Here is a 19,918-nt window from a genome sequence, read left to right as displayed (position 1 = left end):
GAGGATACTTGCATATCAATATGATTATCATGTTGTTCTTGAGAGGATTTTTCTTATGATATCCTCATGTATAACTTTGATTCCCTATTATGGCCTCACCTACCCTCAGGGACCATGATTTGACCACCCCCGGGGACCATGATTTCGATAAACTTGGATCTACACTATGTCAGGAAGCTTTCATTTAAATTTCAACTTTTCTACCCCAGAGGTTCTTAAGAAGATGTATGACATCACCCAATTTTTGTCTTTTCTTGATTATCTCCCCTTTGGAAGGAGCATGACCCTTTATTTGAAGAAACATGAATCCCTTTACCAAAGAATAATTTGTGCAGAGTTGAATTGAAACTGGCTAAGTGGTTCTTGAGATGGAGATTTTTAAAAGATGCCACAAAATTTTCACTAATTCTTAATAATCTTCACTTCGAATTGGGCGTGGCACTTCATTTGAACAAACTTCGATTCTCTTTATATAAGCATGCTTTGTGGCAAGTTTGGTTGAAATTAGCCCAGTGGTTCTGGAGAAGAATTCTAAAATGTTAAAAAAATATGGACGGATGCCAGACAAAAGGTGATCAGAAAAGCTAACTAAAAATTAAAATCCAATCCACATCCAAGCTTTAAACATTCTACTGTACAAAAAAATGCAAGGAAAATCCAATGTCCCATTTCATTTGGGTCTCTATATATAAGGTGTATCTGGTACATGTAATTGCTATTCCATACCAGGTAAAGAAATGTGTATAACACTAACCCACAATGATTGCTGAGTTAGGGTTGATGGCAGCTGACCTGCTGTGTGGTGTAGACTTTGGCTCACATGATCTATGGCGAGCAGATCCAAGCATAGAGGTGGAGCTACTAAAGTACAATTATAAAAATAAATGAACCATTTGTAATTCAAATTTCACTTGAATTCAAATTCAAGATTAAAAAGTGTTTTACTTGTGCTACTGTCACTATAGTATTTGCAAAATAACTTGCATAGATTTTCCGGATGAACTTCCCATAAAAAATGATGTCATTCCTTTACTTGATGAGCTTGTACCCTTTCTTTTCACATTCACAGGTGTCTTAAAGCTACTGGACCCTACAACAAATAACTAGTGTTTGATACTGTTATGACTGAACACCATTATGATATCAAAACAATCCTATATCTTGAAGGTAACAATACATTGACAAAGTAATATTTCTGAACACCAGTAATCAGTACCTGAAGGAAAATTTGCTTGCAGAGTCCTGGTCACTCCTGGAAGAGGAGTTTCTGACATGTACAACCTTTTCGTCTTCCCTATGGACCCTATGGACCAGTCACTAGAACTGGTATCTGCTCCACAGTTGTATCCACTTGTACCCGCACTGCTTCTACAGTTCATCTCATTTGTTTGTGATGTACCTCCACTTGGATTCAGGTCACTTGTGCTTGGGGTACTTCTCTCACTAAAATTCATGGGAATATTCCTTCCGTTGGTAAATAATCTATTACTGGCTTCTCCAAAGCTACTGTCTGAGCTGTAATAATTAATTGATTCTTGAGTGCCAACTAATATGTATCCATGCACTTACCAACTACAAGTATCTTGATTGGATCACAATTAAGTAAAACTTGTTCAATGAAATTTCAAGGTCGTTGAAATAACCGATTTGTTTATGGGATAGAAATTTAGTGTCTTTGGTTTGTTTTTCATATCCATTATTTGCTTTCACCATCTATTTATAACAACTACCTTGTACTTGTGTTATATCACCTGTTTCCCATTCATCATATGAAAGATGAGTAGTAATATGCAGTGAACAAGTTGTGAATGTGAAAGAATATGGATCCAAATGTCCTAAATCTACTGTGATAAACAATACCTTAAATTACATGAGATTTGACCTTGACCTTTCATATATGCAAATCTGAAGTTTTGATCTATTTAGTTTCAAAATAGTTATTTGTTGATACCTGTGAAATGCCAAGGTCATAAATATGTGACACAGCTCAATATCATATATGGTGTCGATATATACATATATGTGCATCATGTGTAAATCACAAGTCTGTGTCAAATGAGAAACACATATAAACCTTATTCAAAGATGTATACACAAAATAAAAGAATTTAAACTTTATGTCAAGTCATTGTGTCATGGAGGTAAGCATGACTTCAATCCAATAGTGAATCATGTACACAAAAGGAACACAAACATGTCAAAAATAATAAATATTTGACCTTCAAGTCAAGATTATAAGTGTGTCATGGTAGTACATTGTTCATTTACATGTATATATAATGCATTGTCTGATAATGGTGCATCCACATTCCAAATATCATAAGCCTTGGTTAAAAGATATTAAAAAATGTTTTGGGCCATCATTAAAAATATTTTTGTTTGATGTACTCCGACCCACATTTTTCAAGGTGGGTCGGTAGGTAGGTGTTTTTGTTTGTTTGTTTTTTAATATCATGAAATTTTTTAACATTTAGTTTTAAAGTAAGGAGAATTTTCTATTTTTCAAGGGAACCAAAAAAAAAAAATGAAATTTAAAATTACTGAAAAAAATTATTGGGTAGGAGCAAATTTGACGGGTCGGTCGGAGTACATCAAACAAATCAATTTTTTATTTTTGGCCTTGGATATATATATATGCATCCTATGAGGGTCTACTTTAAATGATAGTGAAAAATAAGGGTAATCTTCTCTATTATAGTCAGGTTTGATGCCATAGGGTTCTAAACTTTAAGACAAAATGAAGCCCATAGGCCACATTGCTCCAATTAGCCCTGCTGTTGTTCAGATGATGTGATTTTTGAAAAAGAAAAAAAAATTCAATCTTTATTCCAATGAAAAATTCTACCCCAGTTTTATTCATAATATAAGAGTACTTGAATTCACAATCATGAGGATGCCTCGATACCAGTATAACTATAACATGACCTTTCTTTTCTGGAGAAGACTTTTATAAAGATTTTCTTTCCTGTATACATGCATGTAAAATTTGGTCCACACAGAGTTAATAATTTTTAATTTTAAAAAACTAAACTCCACAATATTTAGGAATATTTGCATTTTGATATGATTTAGTGTTGCCCTGGTACTCTTAAAAAGAACTAGTTTTTAATTAATTTCCTTTATATTCCCATATAAAACTTTTACCTCCTTTTGTGACCCACCCTACCTCCAAGGACCTCTGAAGAGTACAAACTTGAATTTGAACTACCTCAAAATTCTTAGATATCATGGCCCCACTGTTGTTGAGATGAACATTTTAAAATATATTTCCTATATACATGTATCTGCATATAAACCTTTGATCCCATTTTAAGACCCCGACCTACACCCCTGGGCCACAATTTGAACAAACTTGAATCTGTACTATGTCAGGAAGCTTGCATATTACTACGATTACTTTTAAGGAATAGAGAAGTACTTGGACATTGACCTATATGTAGAAAACAAATCAACAACTGTTTACTGGTATTGAGGGCAACAGATATTGTGCGAGCTTTTACAGACAAATCATTATCTAATGCAAAGCTAATGGACGAAAGTGAGACATCATCATGCTAACAAAGGCAGTAAGTGCTCTTTGGATTTCAACACTAACCTTGTTATTTGTGCAGATGATATTGAGGAAAATGTGTGTCTTTCAGCAAAAGTACAACTTTTTGTCCTCTTTTTGTTTGAGTAATCCAGCAGTTCTGATGCTACTCCATTCCTTAACTGTTGTATGCCATTAGCAACATCAAGTCTTTGTCTGTTTTCACTGAAAACATGAACAATATATATATTTGATACTGAATATGTTGGAATCTGAACAGGAAGCTGTTTGTCCATTAGTCATCTGTCTACTGACTACATGCATTTACAAAACGTGCTTGTGAAATACTATGCTCCTGAGTGTGCCCACACTCAAATGTGGCTAATATGATCTTGACCTCAACAAATGAATTTGATCAATCAAAGCCTTGACCTCAGAAAATGATCCTGATTAGTCATACTGTTGACTAGAATTTGACTTTCCAGTTCAACAGGTATGAAATCTCACTTGTATATAACTTTCAAGTTTTAACCAAAGTTAGACAGCAGACAGACAATGAAATATACCAAAACAATATGCCCTTGATGTTTTTGAAAATTAAAAAATAGGCAAAGTCTACTGTATATTACAATTAATACACTTGTAACAATTGTTGAAACACATGGTAACCAATGGAATTTCAGGACTGAACAAAGAAATTGGTGTGCACTGATGTGCCACCTCTATCATTAGGCAGTGCCTCATTTCAAGAGACACTAGCATCATAACTTTACCTTACATTATGTGGCCCTTTATCCTTCATTACACTTGTATTTCTGACAGTTTTTGAAAAATGAACAGCAGATGATGGTATGATAGCTGGCTTTGAATTTTCTGTAATATACAGACATACAAATGTAAATTAATAAATTGAACAAGCAGCTCATAATAATGGGCCATAATTGTTCACCAGAGCACCAAGAGATCTTGAGCTAACAAATATGTCAGCTAGTTTAGGCTTCATGTGGTTAATTGCATATCAATTTAAGAATGATGTAAACTTGTATATTTTGAAAAGATTTTAATTCTGATTCAGATATATGATCAATGTGAAACTTTGAAACCATAGAGGTTCTGCCCTGCTGGATCATGGTGTCAAGGGTTATGATTTCCCTGAGTTCAGCAAGACTCCAAAGTCAGATATGATGAAGTTGTCAGTTTATTTGAATTATATTGATGGATATACACACACACACACACACACACACACACACACACACACACACACACACATACGTGTAACGCGTGTCAAATGAACACCTTAACTTCCCACCTGCAACTGAACACTTCTACAGTTATTGGTATTTTAGTACGAAAATTTACTATTTGGTACTAAAAACAACATAGAAGACATTGCTGCGGTCGAAATTTGTGAAATATCGTTTTTTTCACTCCTTGAATTTTTGCTTATCAAGTGAACACTTTCCTTTACACACGGTCAATTGAACACTTTCCTTTACACACGGTCAATTGAACACTTTCCTTTACACACGGGCAATTGAACACTTTCCTTTACACACGGGCAATTGAACACTTTCCTTTACACACGGGCAATTGAACACTTTCCTTTACACACGGGCAATTGAACACTTTCCTTTACACACAGGCAATTGAACACTCTGACACACACGTGCAAATGAACACTCTGACACACACGTGTAATTGAACACTCTGACGCACATGGCCAATTAAATACTCTGATACACGCAGCCAGTTAAACACTCTGATACACACGGGCAATCAAACACTCTGAAACATACAAACAATCATTCTCACCACGCTAAATAAATAAGGCCAAATCTCTAAAGCTTACAAAAAAGCGTGAAACGATGATATAAATCGAAATTGGGATGGGATAGACAGGGAATCCACACATTTCGTTGAAATTATCGCCGCAAGAAAATAAAAAAAGGGGGGGGGGGTAGTATTGATTGGATGATTGATTATATATTTTACGTCCCGTCGAGAATATTTTATTCATATTGAGACGTAACCAGCTTTAAGCGGAGTACCACGAATTTAGACCTATCCAATGTATCCATAGGGTTCAGGGTCGTAGCAGTGAGGGTTCTTTGAAATATCGTGCCAACACCTACTACATGTACGACAAGGGATATACGTTTATAAGGCCACATCCAAAAGATCCGTGATTCTCACTTCTAAATGTCGAGCGTTTGGCGAAGGAGCAATTAACACTACCAATTTTAACGTCTTAGGTTTGACGCATGAACGATGCTTGAACTCACGACCTCCCGGTTACGAAGCGAACGCTCTACCATTGAGCTACCGCGACCGGTCGGGGGGAGGGGTAGTAGTGTCCATAATGATGACTTTTAATGTAATAATAACTTATGATAATCATCATTATTATATATATATATATATATATATATATATATATACTTCTATGATTATAGACTCCCTCGTTTGCCAATGCATGCTGTACGGGCCAGACTCTGTAGTAATTCGACCAAAAAGTATGATAAATAAAATCAAAATTCTGTAATACAGTGCCTAAAGGATCTAAAACAAGTATTCATAATTATATACATTTTTTGTATCACTTTAAGTTTTTTGTTGACTTTTGACATGAATAAAAATTAGATATCTTTGTAAAGAAATGTTAAGCGATATCTTAATTCCACTCTAAAAGGGAACATTTTCATGAACATTCTGTTTATATATGTAACTACATAGATGTGACCTTACAGAAAACTTTAATCAAACGTTGCAAAAACCATAAATTCTTTGAAAATCCGGTTTATAACACCAGTTTATATAACATAACTTCAGAATCAGGATTTGTTCCCGGTTCCTTTATATACTGTTACAAAAATATCTACATGTTTATGATATGTACATGCACATTATGTCAATTTTGACTATCATCTCACCTTGAAATATGAGGACAAAATTGTAATAGAGAACCCCCAAAAATCACGATTTTGCTTCATCTTAGATATTTTTGTTTAGAGATTTCGTGCCTTTGGCACTCATTACGCCCTTCCCTAAACGTGTTACGTGTTGGACACCCCCCCCCCCCCCCCCCCCCCATTAACAACGTCTGAAACACACCGACAATTGAACCTGGTACATTGCGCATAAATTGAACTATTATAACGGAAGGTAAAATTCAAGTTACATATTTGTAAGTTTTATTGATGAACCAGTCTCGAAAGGCAAGTAGAGATTTAAAACATTCCCTGAACATCGGCAATTCGCGCCTTCGAATGAGAAATAATCTCCCTCATAAAAGTGATTTGGACCCCCACTCCTTTCCCTGCCGATCTGAGGACAGAGATGACCAATTGCAAATTCAAGGGAATATATTACCTTCTGTTTTTGTTCAAAAACTGGACGTGTCCTCTCATGACCTTTATAATACAAATTCACCAGGTTGATTTTTAAAATCTTATTAATGTTTTACATAAGCTCAAATTAAAGTCCAATAATATACGCACATCAAATCAATTATCGCTCTCATTAATTCAATTGATGCGCACATCCATGTGGTGGAAATATTGCTCGCAAAAATTAATTTAGAGCTCTGTATGAATGACTTGATTATCTCTTTTAATTCAATGGAGGATCTTTTTAATTATATATACAAGGCTATTTCATAAGCAATTAATTCGCGCATCATTTTTTTTTAAAAGAGCAACAATTCAATTAAAGAAATCATTCAATTGTGGATATCTTGAATTGAAGATTATATCTCAATTAGATAATCTCTCTAAAATAATTATTCCACGCATCAATTTAATTAATGATATCATTAATTCAATAGAAGAGAGCAATAATTCAATTATTGTGCACATTAAGTGATGTTAGCATTAATGAATTATTGCTCTCTTCAATTGAATTGTAGCATGCATTAATTCTATTGTTGGTATCATTAAATTATAATTCATTTGAGGAGAGCAACAATTAAATTATTGCGTGCATCAATTCAGCAGAATAAATAATGATATCAATAATTCAATTCATGCTCGCAATATATATATATAATGCAGAATTGAAGATATTAATTATTTGAAGAGATCTTTGATTGCAATGTTGCGTGCATGAAATGAATTGATAATATCTTCAAATAATTAAAGATATCTTCAAATATTTGAGTTTGTTAATTTGGCGCTCCATAGATCTAAAACTATTCCTAGTGGATTCTGGTGCTTTCTGACTCGAGACATCATAACAGCTCTTGCCACAAATGAATCTCACCATACAAGTGATAAAAACACACTTGAATATGTTGCAGAAAAATAAAGATCAGGTGGGTCGCATATACCTATAGCCACCTCTCTTTTAATTTCTTCATAGGATTCATATACTTAAAGGGATTTTTCTCCTTGAAAAGGTGATATTTAAAAATATGTCACTTTTCAAGGAATTTTATAATCCCCCAATAGTATGTACCGGGGTAATTTCTAAACTGTTTGGTGAAAATGTTGACAATTAAGAATCAGTCACTGGTCATCCATGTGGAATTTAGCTATCTCATATGAATAAACTTTTGATTATTTTACTACAATGTACCATATTAACCAATTTCGGAAATAATTCCTTATTTGTCTTAAATTTTGATTTGATATAAAGAGCAAACTGAAATGATAAACCAAAGTTCACATTGAACACCAGTGAGGCAATTGTATACAAATATCAAATTCATATATTACAGAATTCATTAAGATATTTGAATTATTCTAATCTTTTAATATTCCATGGTAGCAATGAAAACAGCAGGTCTTTTATTCTCAGTCATATATTTTATTATATTACAGGAGATGTTATATGTACAATTAGTATATATATATATATATATACATTATACATGTAATTGCATGTGCCAAAAAAATATATACATACATGAGTAATTCAACCACAGACATATCAATAAATTTGCATTTAATACATTGAATGTAGTCCTTTGATTAAATAATCAACACAGATGGATCCATATGATAATACATGTATTTGTAAAAGAAGAAAAAAGAGTTCCATTTCTCATACAAATGATATCTGTACAAATATCAAAATCAACAAGAGGCCCAGGGGCCACATCGCTCACCTGAGTCACCTTGGCCCTGCTGTTTTGATTTTTAAATGCTATTTTATCAATCTTTATTCTCATGAATAATGTGACCCAAACCTACCTCTAAAGAACACAACATTACTAAAATGAAATCATATAACACAAAGATATGACAAGCATGATATTGCTGTTCTGGATAAGACCAAGGTATGAAGTCATAGGTCTTGGTATGATATGAAAGACTTAGCCATAAGTAATCTATATACAATACATGAAAGCCCTATCTAAAATAGTCCTGGATATACTTAATAAGTTATACTTTCTTAAAAGTAGGTCAAACTCAGAGTTCAGGGTCACAAGGTCAAAGAACATAATATGATTGATTGTTTTAGCTGTTTTCCGCCACACTCAACAATTTTTCAGTTATCTGGTGGTGCCCAGTTTTTATTGGTGGAAGAGAGAACCCAGATACAATGTACCTGGGAAGAGACCACTGACCTTCCGAGAGTAAACTGGGAAACTTTCTCACTTACCGGTGCAAGCAGGATCCGAACCCACGCCAACCACTGAAGAGACATTATTTGTCGAAATGCGCATCTGGTGCATCAAAATTGGTATCGTATAAGTTTTACCTTAAACACAATGTAGTTCAGGACACACTGAATAGGTCAGATTTGTTTTGCCATAAAAATTGTATATACAAGATATGAAAGCTCTAGCTTAAATAGTTCAAGAGATATCTTTAAAAAATTTTCCTTTAAATATATCAGCATATAAAACATTGATCCCCTATTGTTACCACACCATACCTCCCGGGAAATGATTTTAACAAACTTGAATATGCACTATGTCAGGAAGGTTTAATGTAAATTTGTGTGCTTCATACTAAATTTGAAAAGAATTCAGTTATTCGAATCGTAGATTGATCGCTGTTCGTTATCTTCACCTTTCAGTTATAGAATTTAGTTAAAAATATTCAATTGTTAACATCGACGGACTACAACGGACGCAGACCAATAGCAATATGTCATCTGAGTTTACTCAAGTGACCTAAAATTGTATAATTTTTCTAAAGCTTTTGAAAATTGATAATGCTATTAAAGCCTAGTCTGACCCCTTACACTCCATTTCAATAGTTAAGCGTAAAAACAGACTGGAGTGGATGGGGACCAAACTTAAGAAAGCTGTGATATTAGTTCAATATTCAAACCTACAGTTTTTGAATAATAAGTATTTAACCCAACTGGGATGATTTCATCCAAAATATTTCACTAAAAATATTTGTGGGGATATTAGTTCACACAGACATTATGTTTCAAAATGAGTACGAGTATGGAAATGAACTGGGGTTCAAATTGACTGGCTACGTATACCTAACATGGCTACATCAACAAAGAAAATCACTTGAAGCTGTGAGTTTTTAGGTTATATGTGGGTTTAAGGAATATTTGAAAGTATGCTTGGAAACAAGTATAGTGGGAAAATATGTTAGGAATTATTTAATATTAAATTCATGAGACAGCGATGCAGGAATGCAGTGATAGAGGGACTTAACCATGCACTTTTTTTCTGTGCCGTAAATTGAAGATTTTTAATAAGGGCTCATCTGAAGCTCTAGCGCTCTGACTTGCCCCAATATCTTCTCAAAGAGCTACGATTTTGGGTTTAGTTCTGCATCTAGTTTTTTAGGAGAAGATTTTAAAAGATTTTCCTTGTATATATTTCACATATAAAACTTAGATCCCCTATTGTGACCCCACTCTACCCCTGTGAGCCATGACCTTTAACAAACTTGAATCTGTACTATATATGAATGTAAAACTTTGATCCTCGATTGTGATCTCACCCTACCCCCGGATACCATGATTTGCACAAAACAGGAACCTTTTATGTGAATTCAACTTTCCTGGTCCAGTGGTTCTTGAAAAGGTTTTTTAAATGACCCCACCCTATTTTTGCATACCCTTTATCTATTGATGATGCATACCAAGTTTGATTGAAACTGGCCCAGTGGTTCACTCTGGAGAAGAAAATGAAAATGTGAAAAGTTTACAGAGAGACAGACGACAGGCAAAGGTGATCAGAAAAGCTCATTTGAGCCTTTGGCTCAGGTGAGCTAAAAAAGTATATAAACATGTTCAATGTTAAACCTGTTTGTTGTATTGCTTAACAGCTCCATTGCCAGCATCTACCCTTACTGAGCTTACAGTGTCAGACCTTGATATCATCATCATCACTCATTTTGACTATCCAGGCCAAATTAATATTTTTGCAAGGGTGAGGCCTGGCTGTCCTGTCGAGGTTGAAGTTTGTACTTCCACACTTGGCGACCCAGTGGATTGATCCTATCCAATCCTCTAAACTCTAGGTCTCGTTTTAGGATCTCATCCCATGTCAGCTTTGGTCTACCTGTGAAGTTCTTTTCTGTTGATCATGATGCATAACATTCTGACAAATCTGCAAAAATATTTAGAGAAGTGATTAGTAAAAGGTCTTCGTAAAAGGTAGCAAGAAATGTACAATTAGATAAAAATCATAATTTCTATTTCTACAAAGTAAGTGTTTATCAAATGATCAGCTGTAAATATTAATTCACACATCAATTATCATTTTTAAAGATTCAAAGTGATACAGATATCAAAAACATTTTATGACAAATATATCATAACTTCAGATTGTTTTTATGAAAAACAAATGTATCCCCAGCTCCCCAAATTGGAAGTGCTCCAAATGAAACCTCCAACCCATTAATGCACTGCATGGTATGGAAGATAAAGCATGAGCAGGAACATAGACATTATGAACTCCAATAATTAAGCCACATAGGAGAAGGGTTCACAAACTATTTTACACCCTCCACCCCTACAATCCACTATATTAGGGACAACATTTGGATCTTTGATCTGTCCCTGCAATATGCACATCGCAAATGGCATTGAAGTATTCTACAAAATTTCAAGTCTATCGGATAAGCCGTATAGGAGAAGTATTCACAAGCTATTTTAACATCCTCCACACCTCTTAGATCTACTATTAACTTTTAGAAAAATAATTGGACACTCCTGTCCCGACAATATGCACATCTACAAATGGCAATGAAGCATTGTACAAAGTTTCAAATCTATCCAATAAGCCATGTAGGAGGAGAAGTGTTGACAAGGTATTTTACATCCTCCACCCCTCTAAGATCTACTATTAACTTTTAGGAAAATAATTGCATCCTTCCGTCCCACGAATATACACATCTACAAATGGCAATGAAGCATTGTACAAAGTTTAAAGTCTATCCGATAAGCCATATAGGAGAAGTGTTCACAAGATTTTGTGGCAGACGGACAGAAAGTACAAAAACAATATGTCTCCCCTGAAAGAGGGGAGACATAATTACAGTACTGCAGCAATATTTTCACTGTATTTCAGTTGGAGGCTGTCAAAATACAAATTATCAATATACTCTTAAGGTGCAAATCAAAACTTGTATATATATACCTTTTCTCAATACATTTTAATGCGTTTTATTTCATCTCTAGTGGACTCTCTTTAGGACTGGCTCATTTTGCTGGGAATATGGGCATCTAGCTATCCTGGTGCCATGCTCTTTTTAATGAATATTGTATTTTCTAGGTTATGTCAAAGCCACTTTTTCTCTTTGATGCAAAATTATGTTTGACTGAAATTAAAGTGAAGGTTATTTAACAAGAAATCTAGTAGACACATTCAAGCAATACCTGTTCCCTACCACTACTAACTATATATTTATTCAACATATGTTCAAATTCAATGGAACCACTGGACTTCATATACTATTTTGTCAAAATGCACAGTATTAATGAAGAGGGTGTTACAACTTACATATACCAGATAAGACGTATCATTAATGTTCTACCTAATATATTAATATCTGCTCTAGAACCTGATTTTCATGCACCCATGTTATGATGGACTGTATTATGGTATTTATCAAGCTCTTTCATCTGTCTGTTAGCTTTTTTAAAAATTCAAAATCTTAGTTTATCAATCCTTATACCCACTCAGGTGATCTAATCAGTAATTAAAAAAACTGATTAATCTTTTTGAACATCATATCTAGCAAAGATACTTACGTACATATGTAACTTTAAAATGATACTTATGCCTTGTTCAAACAGCGGTTTTAATGCATATTTTGAATTAAAATTTTCAAACTTTAATGCGCATCAAATATACTTCGTAGAATAGATATAGGTCCCTGCATAATGACAAATTTGGGTCACATGCATCATACCCCTGGTTAGCTATATATTTATATTTATGCTAATTTTGACTGAAAAACTAATTTTAAAAAACTTAATTGATCGCTAAAAATAGTGAACATTAAGTAATTAGAAAATGCCAGATGTAGATGTAGATCTGTGCTCTGCAGAGACATACTGGGTCATATATGCATAAAGAAGAAAAAAACTATAAAACAATTCTCTTTGATCCACTGTAAATTGTAGGAAAATATTCGATCCCTGGGTCAGAAGAACGTGAACAACATTAAATGATAATGAAGTATTGTACACAATGGCCTTCATTTTTGCAGTTACTGCCATTACACCGGAAGTAGGGGGCGTGCTTACTGATGGGGTCCCCCCCCCCCCCCAATTGTGGCCCCATCCTACCCCCGGGGGTCATGATTTGAACAAACTTGAATCTGCACTATGTCAGAAAGTTTTCATGTAAAAATCAGTTTTTCTGGCTCAGTGGTTCTTGAGAAGAAGATGTTTAAAGATTTTTCATATATATTTGTATGTAAAACTTTGATTCCCTATTGTGGCCCCATCCAACCCCCGGGGTCCATGATTTGAACAAACTTGAATCTGCATTATGTCAGGAAGCTTTCATGTAAATCTCAGGCCATCATTAAAAATATTTTTGTTTGATGTACTCTGACTCACATTTTAGGTTTTTTTTTTTTTTTTGGTTTTTTTTTAACGTCATGCAAATTTGTAATATTTTCTTTTAGAATAAGGAGAATTTTCTATTTTTCAAGGGACCCCCCCCCCCCCCCCCCCCCCCCAAAAAAAAGTTTTAAATTGCTGGAAAAAAATGGTCGGGTAGGAGCAAATTTGATTGGTCGGTCGGAGTACATCAAACAAATCAATGTTTATTTTTGGCCTCAGCTTTTCTGGCTTAGTGGTTCTTGAGAAGAAGATTTTTAAAGTTTTTCCCTATATATTTGTATGTAAAACTTTGATCCCCCCTTGTGGCCCCATCCTACCCCCGGGGGCCATGATTTGAACAAACTTGAATCTGCAATATGTCAGGAAGCTTTCAGGTAAATTTCAGCTCTTCTGGCCCAGTGGTTCTTGAGAAGAAGATTTTTGAATGACCCCACCCTATTTTTGTGATTATCTCCCCTTTGAAAGGGACATGGCCCTTCATTATACCCCCCGCAACAAGTTGTGGGGTGGGTGGGTTGGTTATACTGGAATCGGGTTGTCCGTCTGTCCGTCCGTCCGTCTGTAGACGCAATGGTTTCCGGACTCTAAAGCATTATCCTTTCCACCTACCGTCACCATATCATACATATGGACTACCCATGGGATGAAGATGTTCTCTATCGATTTTGGGGTCAAAAGGTCAAAGGTCAAGTGCACTGGACAGCGAAGTAGCAATATGGTTTCCGGGCTCTAAAGCGTTATCCTTTACACCTACAGTCACCATATCATACATATGGACTACCCATGGGATGAAGATGTTCCCTATTGATTTTGGGGTCAAAGGTCAAGCGCACTGGACATCGAAGTAGCAATATGGTTTCCGGGCTCTAAAGCGTTATCCTTTCCACCTACCGTCACCATATCATACATATGGACTACCCATGGGATGAAGATGTTCTCTATCGATTTTGGGGTCAAAAGGTCAAAGGTCAAGTGCACTGGACAGCGAAGTAGCAATATGGTTTCCGGGCTCTAAAGCGTTATCCTTTACACCTACAGTCACCATATCATACATATGGACTACCCATGGGATGAAGATGTTCCCTATCGATTTTGGGGTCAAAAGGTCAAAGATCACGCGCACTGGACATCGAAGTAGCAATATGGTTCGGTTTGTCATGCCATTTGTTTTTTACACTCAGAAAAGAGGTAGTTTATACCTATTACCAACACCCTTTGGGAGATTGGGGTAAGCGGGGGATATTCTTAGTGAGCATTGCTCACAGTACCTCTTGTTTGAACAAACTTGAAAGCCCTTCACCCAAGGATGCTTTTGGCCAAGTTTGGTTGAAATTGGCCCAGTGGTTCTGGAGAAGAAGTCGAAAATGTGAAAAGTTTACAGACGGACAGACAGACAGACGACAGACAAAATGTGATCAGAAAAGCTCACTTGAACCTTTGGTTCAGGTGAGCTAAAAATCAATTAAAATATGCAAATTCATTTTTGGGTTGAATGTATTAACTGTTACACAAATTTACTACATGTATATGTATCTATAGTTTACAAATCATTACATTTTGCTAAATGATATAATTATTCTACACATATCATCTAAGATTTTAATTATACAAAATAAGATCATATAAAATCTGTAAATAAATTATGGATCAACAAAATTGTTAAATACTAAGATCTGCTTTCATATTTACTATACTTAAAGGTCATAGGAGACGATTTTCAAAAAATATTTGTTTTGCACGAAAATGTGTTCTTCTTTAATTACTTAACATATGTAAAGAAGTCATTCAGAAAAAATCGTAAAGTAACAGGCGCTACAGACCGTCAAATGTTGCCGTGGTGTGAAGTATCAAAATAGTAAGATGACTTATCTCCCTTGCTTGATGACGTCAAAAGAGACCAGCCTGACGCAAATGTGTATTTGTTTATACTAATAACTGCGGGTTTTAGCCGTCAAAATGTTCAATGTGCTTACATTCAACTGTAATTTAGCAAGTCAGGTATTTCTATATACTTTTGCCTAAATGATCCAACGTTCAGAAAGACTTGGGTGTGAAATCTACACCGAGAACACAGAACTCGAAGTTGTTTGACAATGATCATTTTACGCGATTACGGGGGTTGATGAGGATCAGTTTCGTTATTGTATTCACTCTACTTTGGCAAAAACTAATGGGTTTATGAAATTAAATCTTCGACCAGATGCAGTTCTAACTATTTTCGACTAGGCTACAAACCAACGGCAAGCACGGCGAAGACGAGAAAATCCTGCAAAACGTTGACTGTATATAATGACGGTAGACTACATGTAGTACAGATATTCATAATTTAGTATAAACATGCACGATCTGATTAGTTTAGAAATGAAATCTGACTATGAAATAGTTATATGAAGCTCTTCTGATCAGAATTTTTCTCTCTGAATACATAAGTAAATAAAATGAAGATGAATAGGTCTAACTTTATATGTTGAAAGTTGCATTATCAGACCCCCCCCCCCCCCCCCCCCCCCCTCTTTTCTGTTTGAAAAAGAATGTTCAAAGCAAATGGTGGAACATATTGAAATTACAAGTTTTTATATCGGGTGAAATAAACCAATTTTTACAGTCATGCAAGAGTTGGGGGATGATTTTTTTCCCCTTTAAATGAAGCACTTTACACGTTGGTTTCCTTGTTAGGGTAAAAAAATTAAACAAATAATAACGTTAAAGGCCGAGGGTTTTGAACAACCGGTCAGTTGAATGAATCAACATGTAAGAATTAAAGCTCGATAAATTTATTTTGTATAAATGAGAACGTTAGCCATTGATAAATTAGGCAGATTATTCTTTTTTCTACGTTTTCTTGTATCCATTTGACTGCCTTCGTCGGATACCCAGTATCCGACGATGTATGACAGCCAAACATATACAGTTTCCGACCTGAGTTCCTGCATACTGTGCAGATTTTCTAGCTATGTACAGCTTATGAACCGATCATCGTCCCACACCCCACGATGACTCAATATATTCCAGAATTCTTTGGCTACCTAAAGTTGTCTGTGTGACTCGTCCATAACGCATGGCCTACAAAAACAGTGAGGACATTCGGATTTTTCGACAGTTCCTTCAATAACTGGTCCAGACGAAGAATTCGTTTTTTCTCTGGCTTCCAGTTCCAACCATTATACGCAAGAAAGAGCCCTTATAGTGTCTAATGTTATGGTAAATTATTTTTTCATATACATGTAGGCCCCAATGTCGCAAATTTTATTGTAAAAGAATGTTACAGCCATTTATATTTATTAGATTCACCTGTTAAACTAAAATAGCTGTACACGATACTTGTAAAAATCCTATGAAAATAAATTTAAAAAACGGCGCTCACGATGTGTGTAAAGGAAATTTCGATCTGGCTATAAAATATATCCGAGTCAGGGTGGAACTTGGGCGCATAAAACCAAAGGGGGATGAGGGGGTGCCCACCTTTTTTGTCAGTCAACCTTCACCCCCCCCCCCCTTTGGGGAAAAACCGATGCTGCGTCGCTGTGTCTGCATGGGATTAGAAAGCGCAAGTAATAACTATCTATATTTCTCTTATTGTCATCAGAGAATGTACTCTGGAATTATCATACATTTATCATTAACCAGTCAGTATTGTTTCAACCGATTCGGAATAAATAGGATCTTGATCGATCTTCTTCTTCGTCCTCCGATGAAAAATCGTCGATGTGGCTGGCATTTACATTAATTATGAGTTCAAAGTGATATCCTTGTATAACAAACTATGGTTCCCCATTCAAAAACTCCTCCAGTTGCGAATAAATCATCTATGGATGTGCTTTTGTTTTGATTCGCAAATCTGAGTGTGGTCTCTTATGATGTCACAAATTCAGGAAATCAGGAACGATAATCGTGTAACAATTTTCTATTCCGACTACCTTTGCACTTCAATTTCTTCGAGTTAATATTGTTTTTAATCTTTAAAAAGTATTTTTATGAGGAGTCTATGAAACAAAGTTGATAATTATGGAGAGAAAACGTATTGTTAAAAACCGTCTCCTATGACCATTAAGGCCACATAGAATTTCATATTTACAGATTATCATCCACGCCCACCCCTCTCAAAATTATCCACCCCATTGTTTTTTATTCTACCTTTTTTTTAAAAAAAAGAAGTTGAGAACAAATATTTGGCTTGTATATCAAACATTTAGAGCATTTCAATGACTGACCCTAACATTTTGGCATGTTGTGGTTATATTTGACATGTTTCTATTATAAGGGTACCCAAAGATGTGGTAGTTGTGAAGGACTGTTGCAGTGTGATATGCATTTGGTCAAGTGACTGCACATGTATGCCTTGTTAAAATTGATTAATGGAGATGCTATTGAATGTGAAAGTATGCGATACCATGCCATTTCCCAATTCTGTGTTTGGAACTTTTATTATTGAGTGTGCGTGTCTTAGACTAGAAGAAGATGATGGCAAACTGAATTGAATAATGTTAAGCAAAAGAACTACAGTACAGTGACTGTTGCTTTGTGGTACAATGATGGTAATTATGACTCATTAATTAGCGGATACGGCAATGGCATATCCTGATCCTGCATAAACTGCATATTCAAACAAGAGGCCCATGGGCCACATTGCTCACCTGATTCACCTTGGCCCATATTTAAAGATTTGTTCTACATATTCGCTTCTAAAACTTTGATCCCTATTTAAGTATTGTGGCACAACCTACTCACGGGCCATGATTTCTCCTACCTAAAATCTAACTCCAAAAAACCCCACACAAACATAGCTTGTAAAGGGGATAGGAGGACGTGCCTGGTGTTTAATAATTCAATGTGTACAGGCATTAGAAAAATGTGTATATGCAAAAACATACTTTAAATTGTATGCAAAATAATACCCATGTCTAGTCCTATTATAACATTGGAAGGAAAATTTGATCTGGCCACCATTGCTACACAACATGTTAAGTTACGAAAAATAAAAAATTCACATATGAACACCTAGGCTGTGTCAAGCTGAGTGAGCAAGTTTGTGCAGAACGAACAAAAATTACACCAAACACAGCGACACCTTTTCGAAATTTTATTTTTACAAACTTGAATCTGCACTACAGAGCTGTATGTCAGGAAGCTTTCATCATGTAAATTATGTAAACTACTCTGGCCTAATGGTTCTTGAGAAGAAGATTTTTATGGCCCCATTCTACCCCAGGGGGTCATGATTTTAACAAACCTGAATCTGCACTATGTCAGGAAGTTTTTATGTAAATTTGTACTTTCCTAGCCCAGTGTTTCTTGAGAAGATGATTTTTAAAGATTTTCCCTTTATATTTGTATGTAAAATATTTGATCCCCTATTGTGGCCCCATCCTACCTATGGGGGTCATGATTTGAACAAACTTCAATCTACACTATGTCAGAAAGCTTTCATGTAAATTTCAGCTCTTCTGGCCCAGTGGTTCTTTAGGAGAAAATTTTTAAAATGACCCAACCCTATTTTTGCAATTTTGTAATTATATTTTCCCTTTGAAAGAGGGTGTGGCCCTTTATTTGAACAAACTTGAAAGCCCTTCACAAAGGATGCTTTTTGTCAAGTTTGGTTGAAATTGGCCCAGTGGTTCTTGAGAAGAAGTCAGAAATGTGAAAGTTTACAGACAGACGGACAACAGGGGATTGGAAAAGCTCATTTAAACTTTCAGCTCAGGTGAGCTAAAAATTACTATTATTCAAAAAAGCGCAAAAGAATGTTCAACTTCAGTGTTACATGAAAATGTACTTCAAAATCACTTAAAAACAATTATAATATTGCTGTATGAAAATTTTCTGTCCAAAGAAAACAATGTAAAAAAAAATATGAAGTAATCTACACTCTACAGCAACATGTGAGTATAATGAACGGGAAATATATATTCTGAAAAATAAAAAATACACCACCTGCCCCATTTTTGTCCAAGCAAGGATGGAAATCTAAAAAATAATTTTATGACTATGTGGCCTAAAATATTTTGTATACTTACTAATTTCAAAACTTGAAAAGGAAATGTTATCCATGTGAAGCACTCTGTTCATCCTCTGGGGAAGACAATCTTTGATTTGCAGTTTGTGTCATGACTACACCATGATATCTTCTAATCTCGTCATACTATCAGAAAGTAGTTTTGGCAGTTGGCAAGTGTATCAATGGTGTAACTTCTTCATGATCAGATCTTCTATACTGTGTCATATTCAGCATAAAGTAACACGGCCTATCATCTAGTTCTGAGGTACTGAGGAAGGGCTGTTTTTCTCAACACAGCCTTTCTTCTGGTATTCTTAGGGATACTTTATTCATCTTTTAATTACATTTCCTTCTTGGAGATTAAAAGTTGAAGACCACTGAAAGAAAAAGAAGTGATT

At 35.2% G+C, this 19,918-nt stretch overlaps 1 protein-coding gene across 3 annotated transcripts in view; it reads right to left on the bottom strand.

Annotated features, from left to right (window-relative positions):
• LOC125679417 (mutS protein homolog 4-like) overlaps window positions 1-19,918 on the bottom strand; it is a 67,100-nt gene that overhangs the window by 38,329 nt on the left and 8,853 nt on the right. For all 3 annotated transcript variants that reach the window (XR_008799910.1, XM_056153881.1, XM_056153882.1), the window contains exons 3-7: window positions 4,303-4,402; window positions 3,596-3,754; window positions 1,217-1,515; window positions 985-1,090; window positions 755-861 (exon numbers count right to left, since the gene is read on the bottom strand). Coding sequence is in view for 2 of the 3 variants with exons in the window: in XM_056153881.1 (XP_056009856.1) it covers window positions 755-861; window positions 985-1,090; window positions 1,217-1,515; window positions 3,596-3,754; window positions 4,303-4,402 (771 nt within the window). In the remaining variant the exon portion in view is untranslated. The remainder of the gene's footprint in view (window positions 1-754; window positions 862-984; window positions 1,091-1,216; window positions 1,516-3,595; window positions 3,755-4,302; window positions 4,403-19,918) is intronic.

Source organism: Ostrea edulis, chromosome 2 (genome assembly GCF_947568905.1).
Source record: "Ostrea edulis chromosome 2, xbOstEdul1.1, whole genome shotgun sequence".
Lineage (NCBI taxonomy): Eukaryota > Metazoa > Mollusca > Bivalvia > Ostreida > Ostreidae > Ostrea > Ostrea edulis.
The sequence above is the reverse complement of the archived record's forward strand: the minus strand, read 5'-3'. Positions and strand labels throughout refer to the sequence as shown.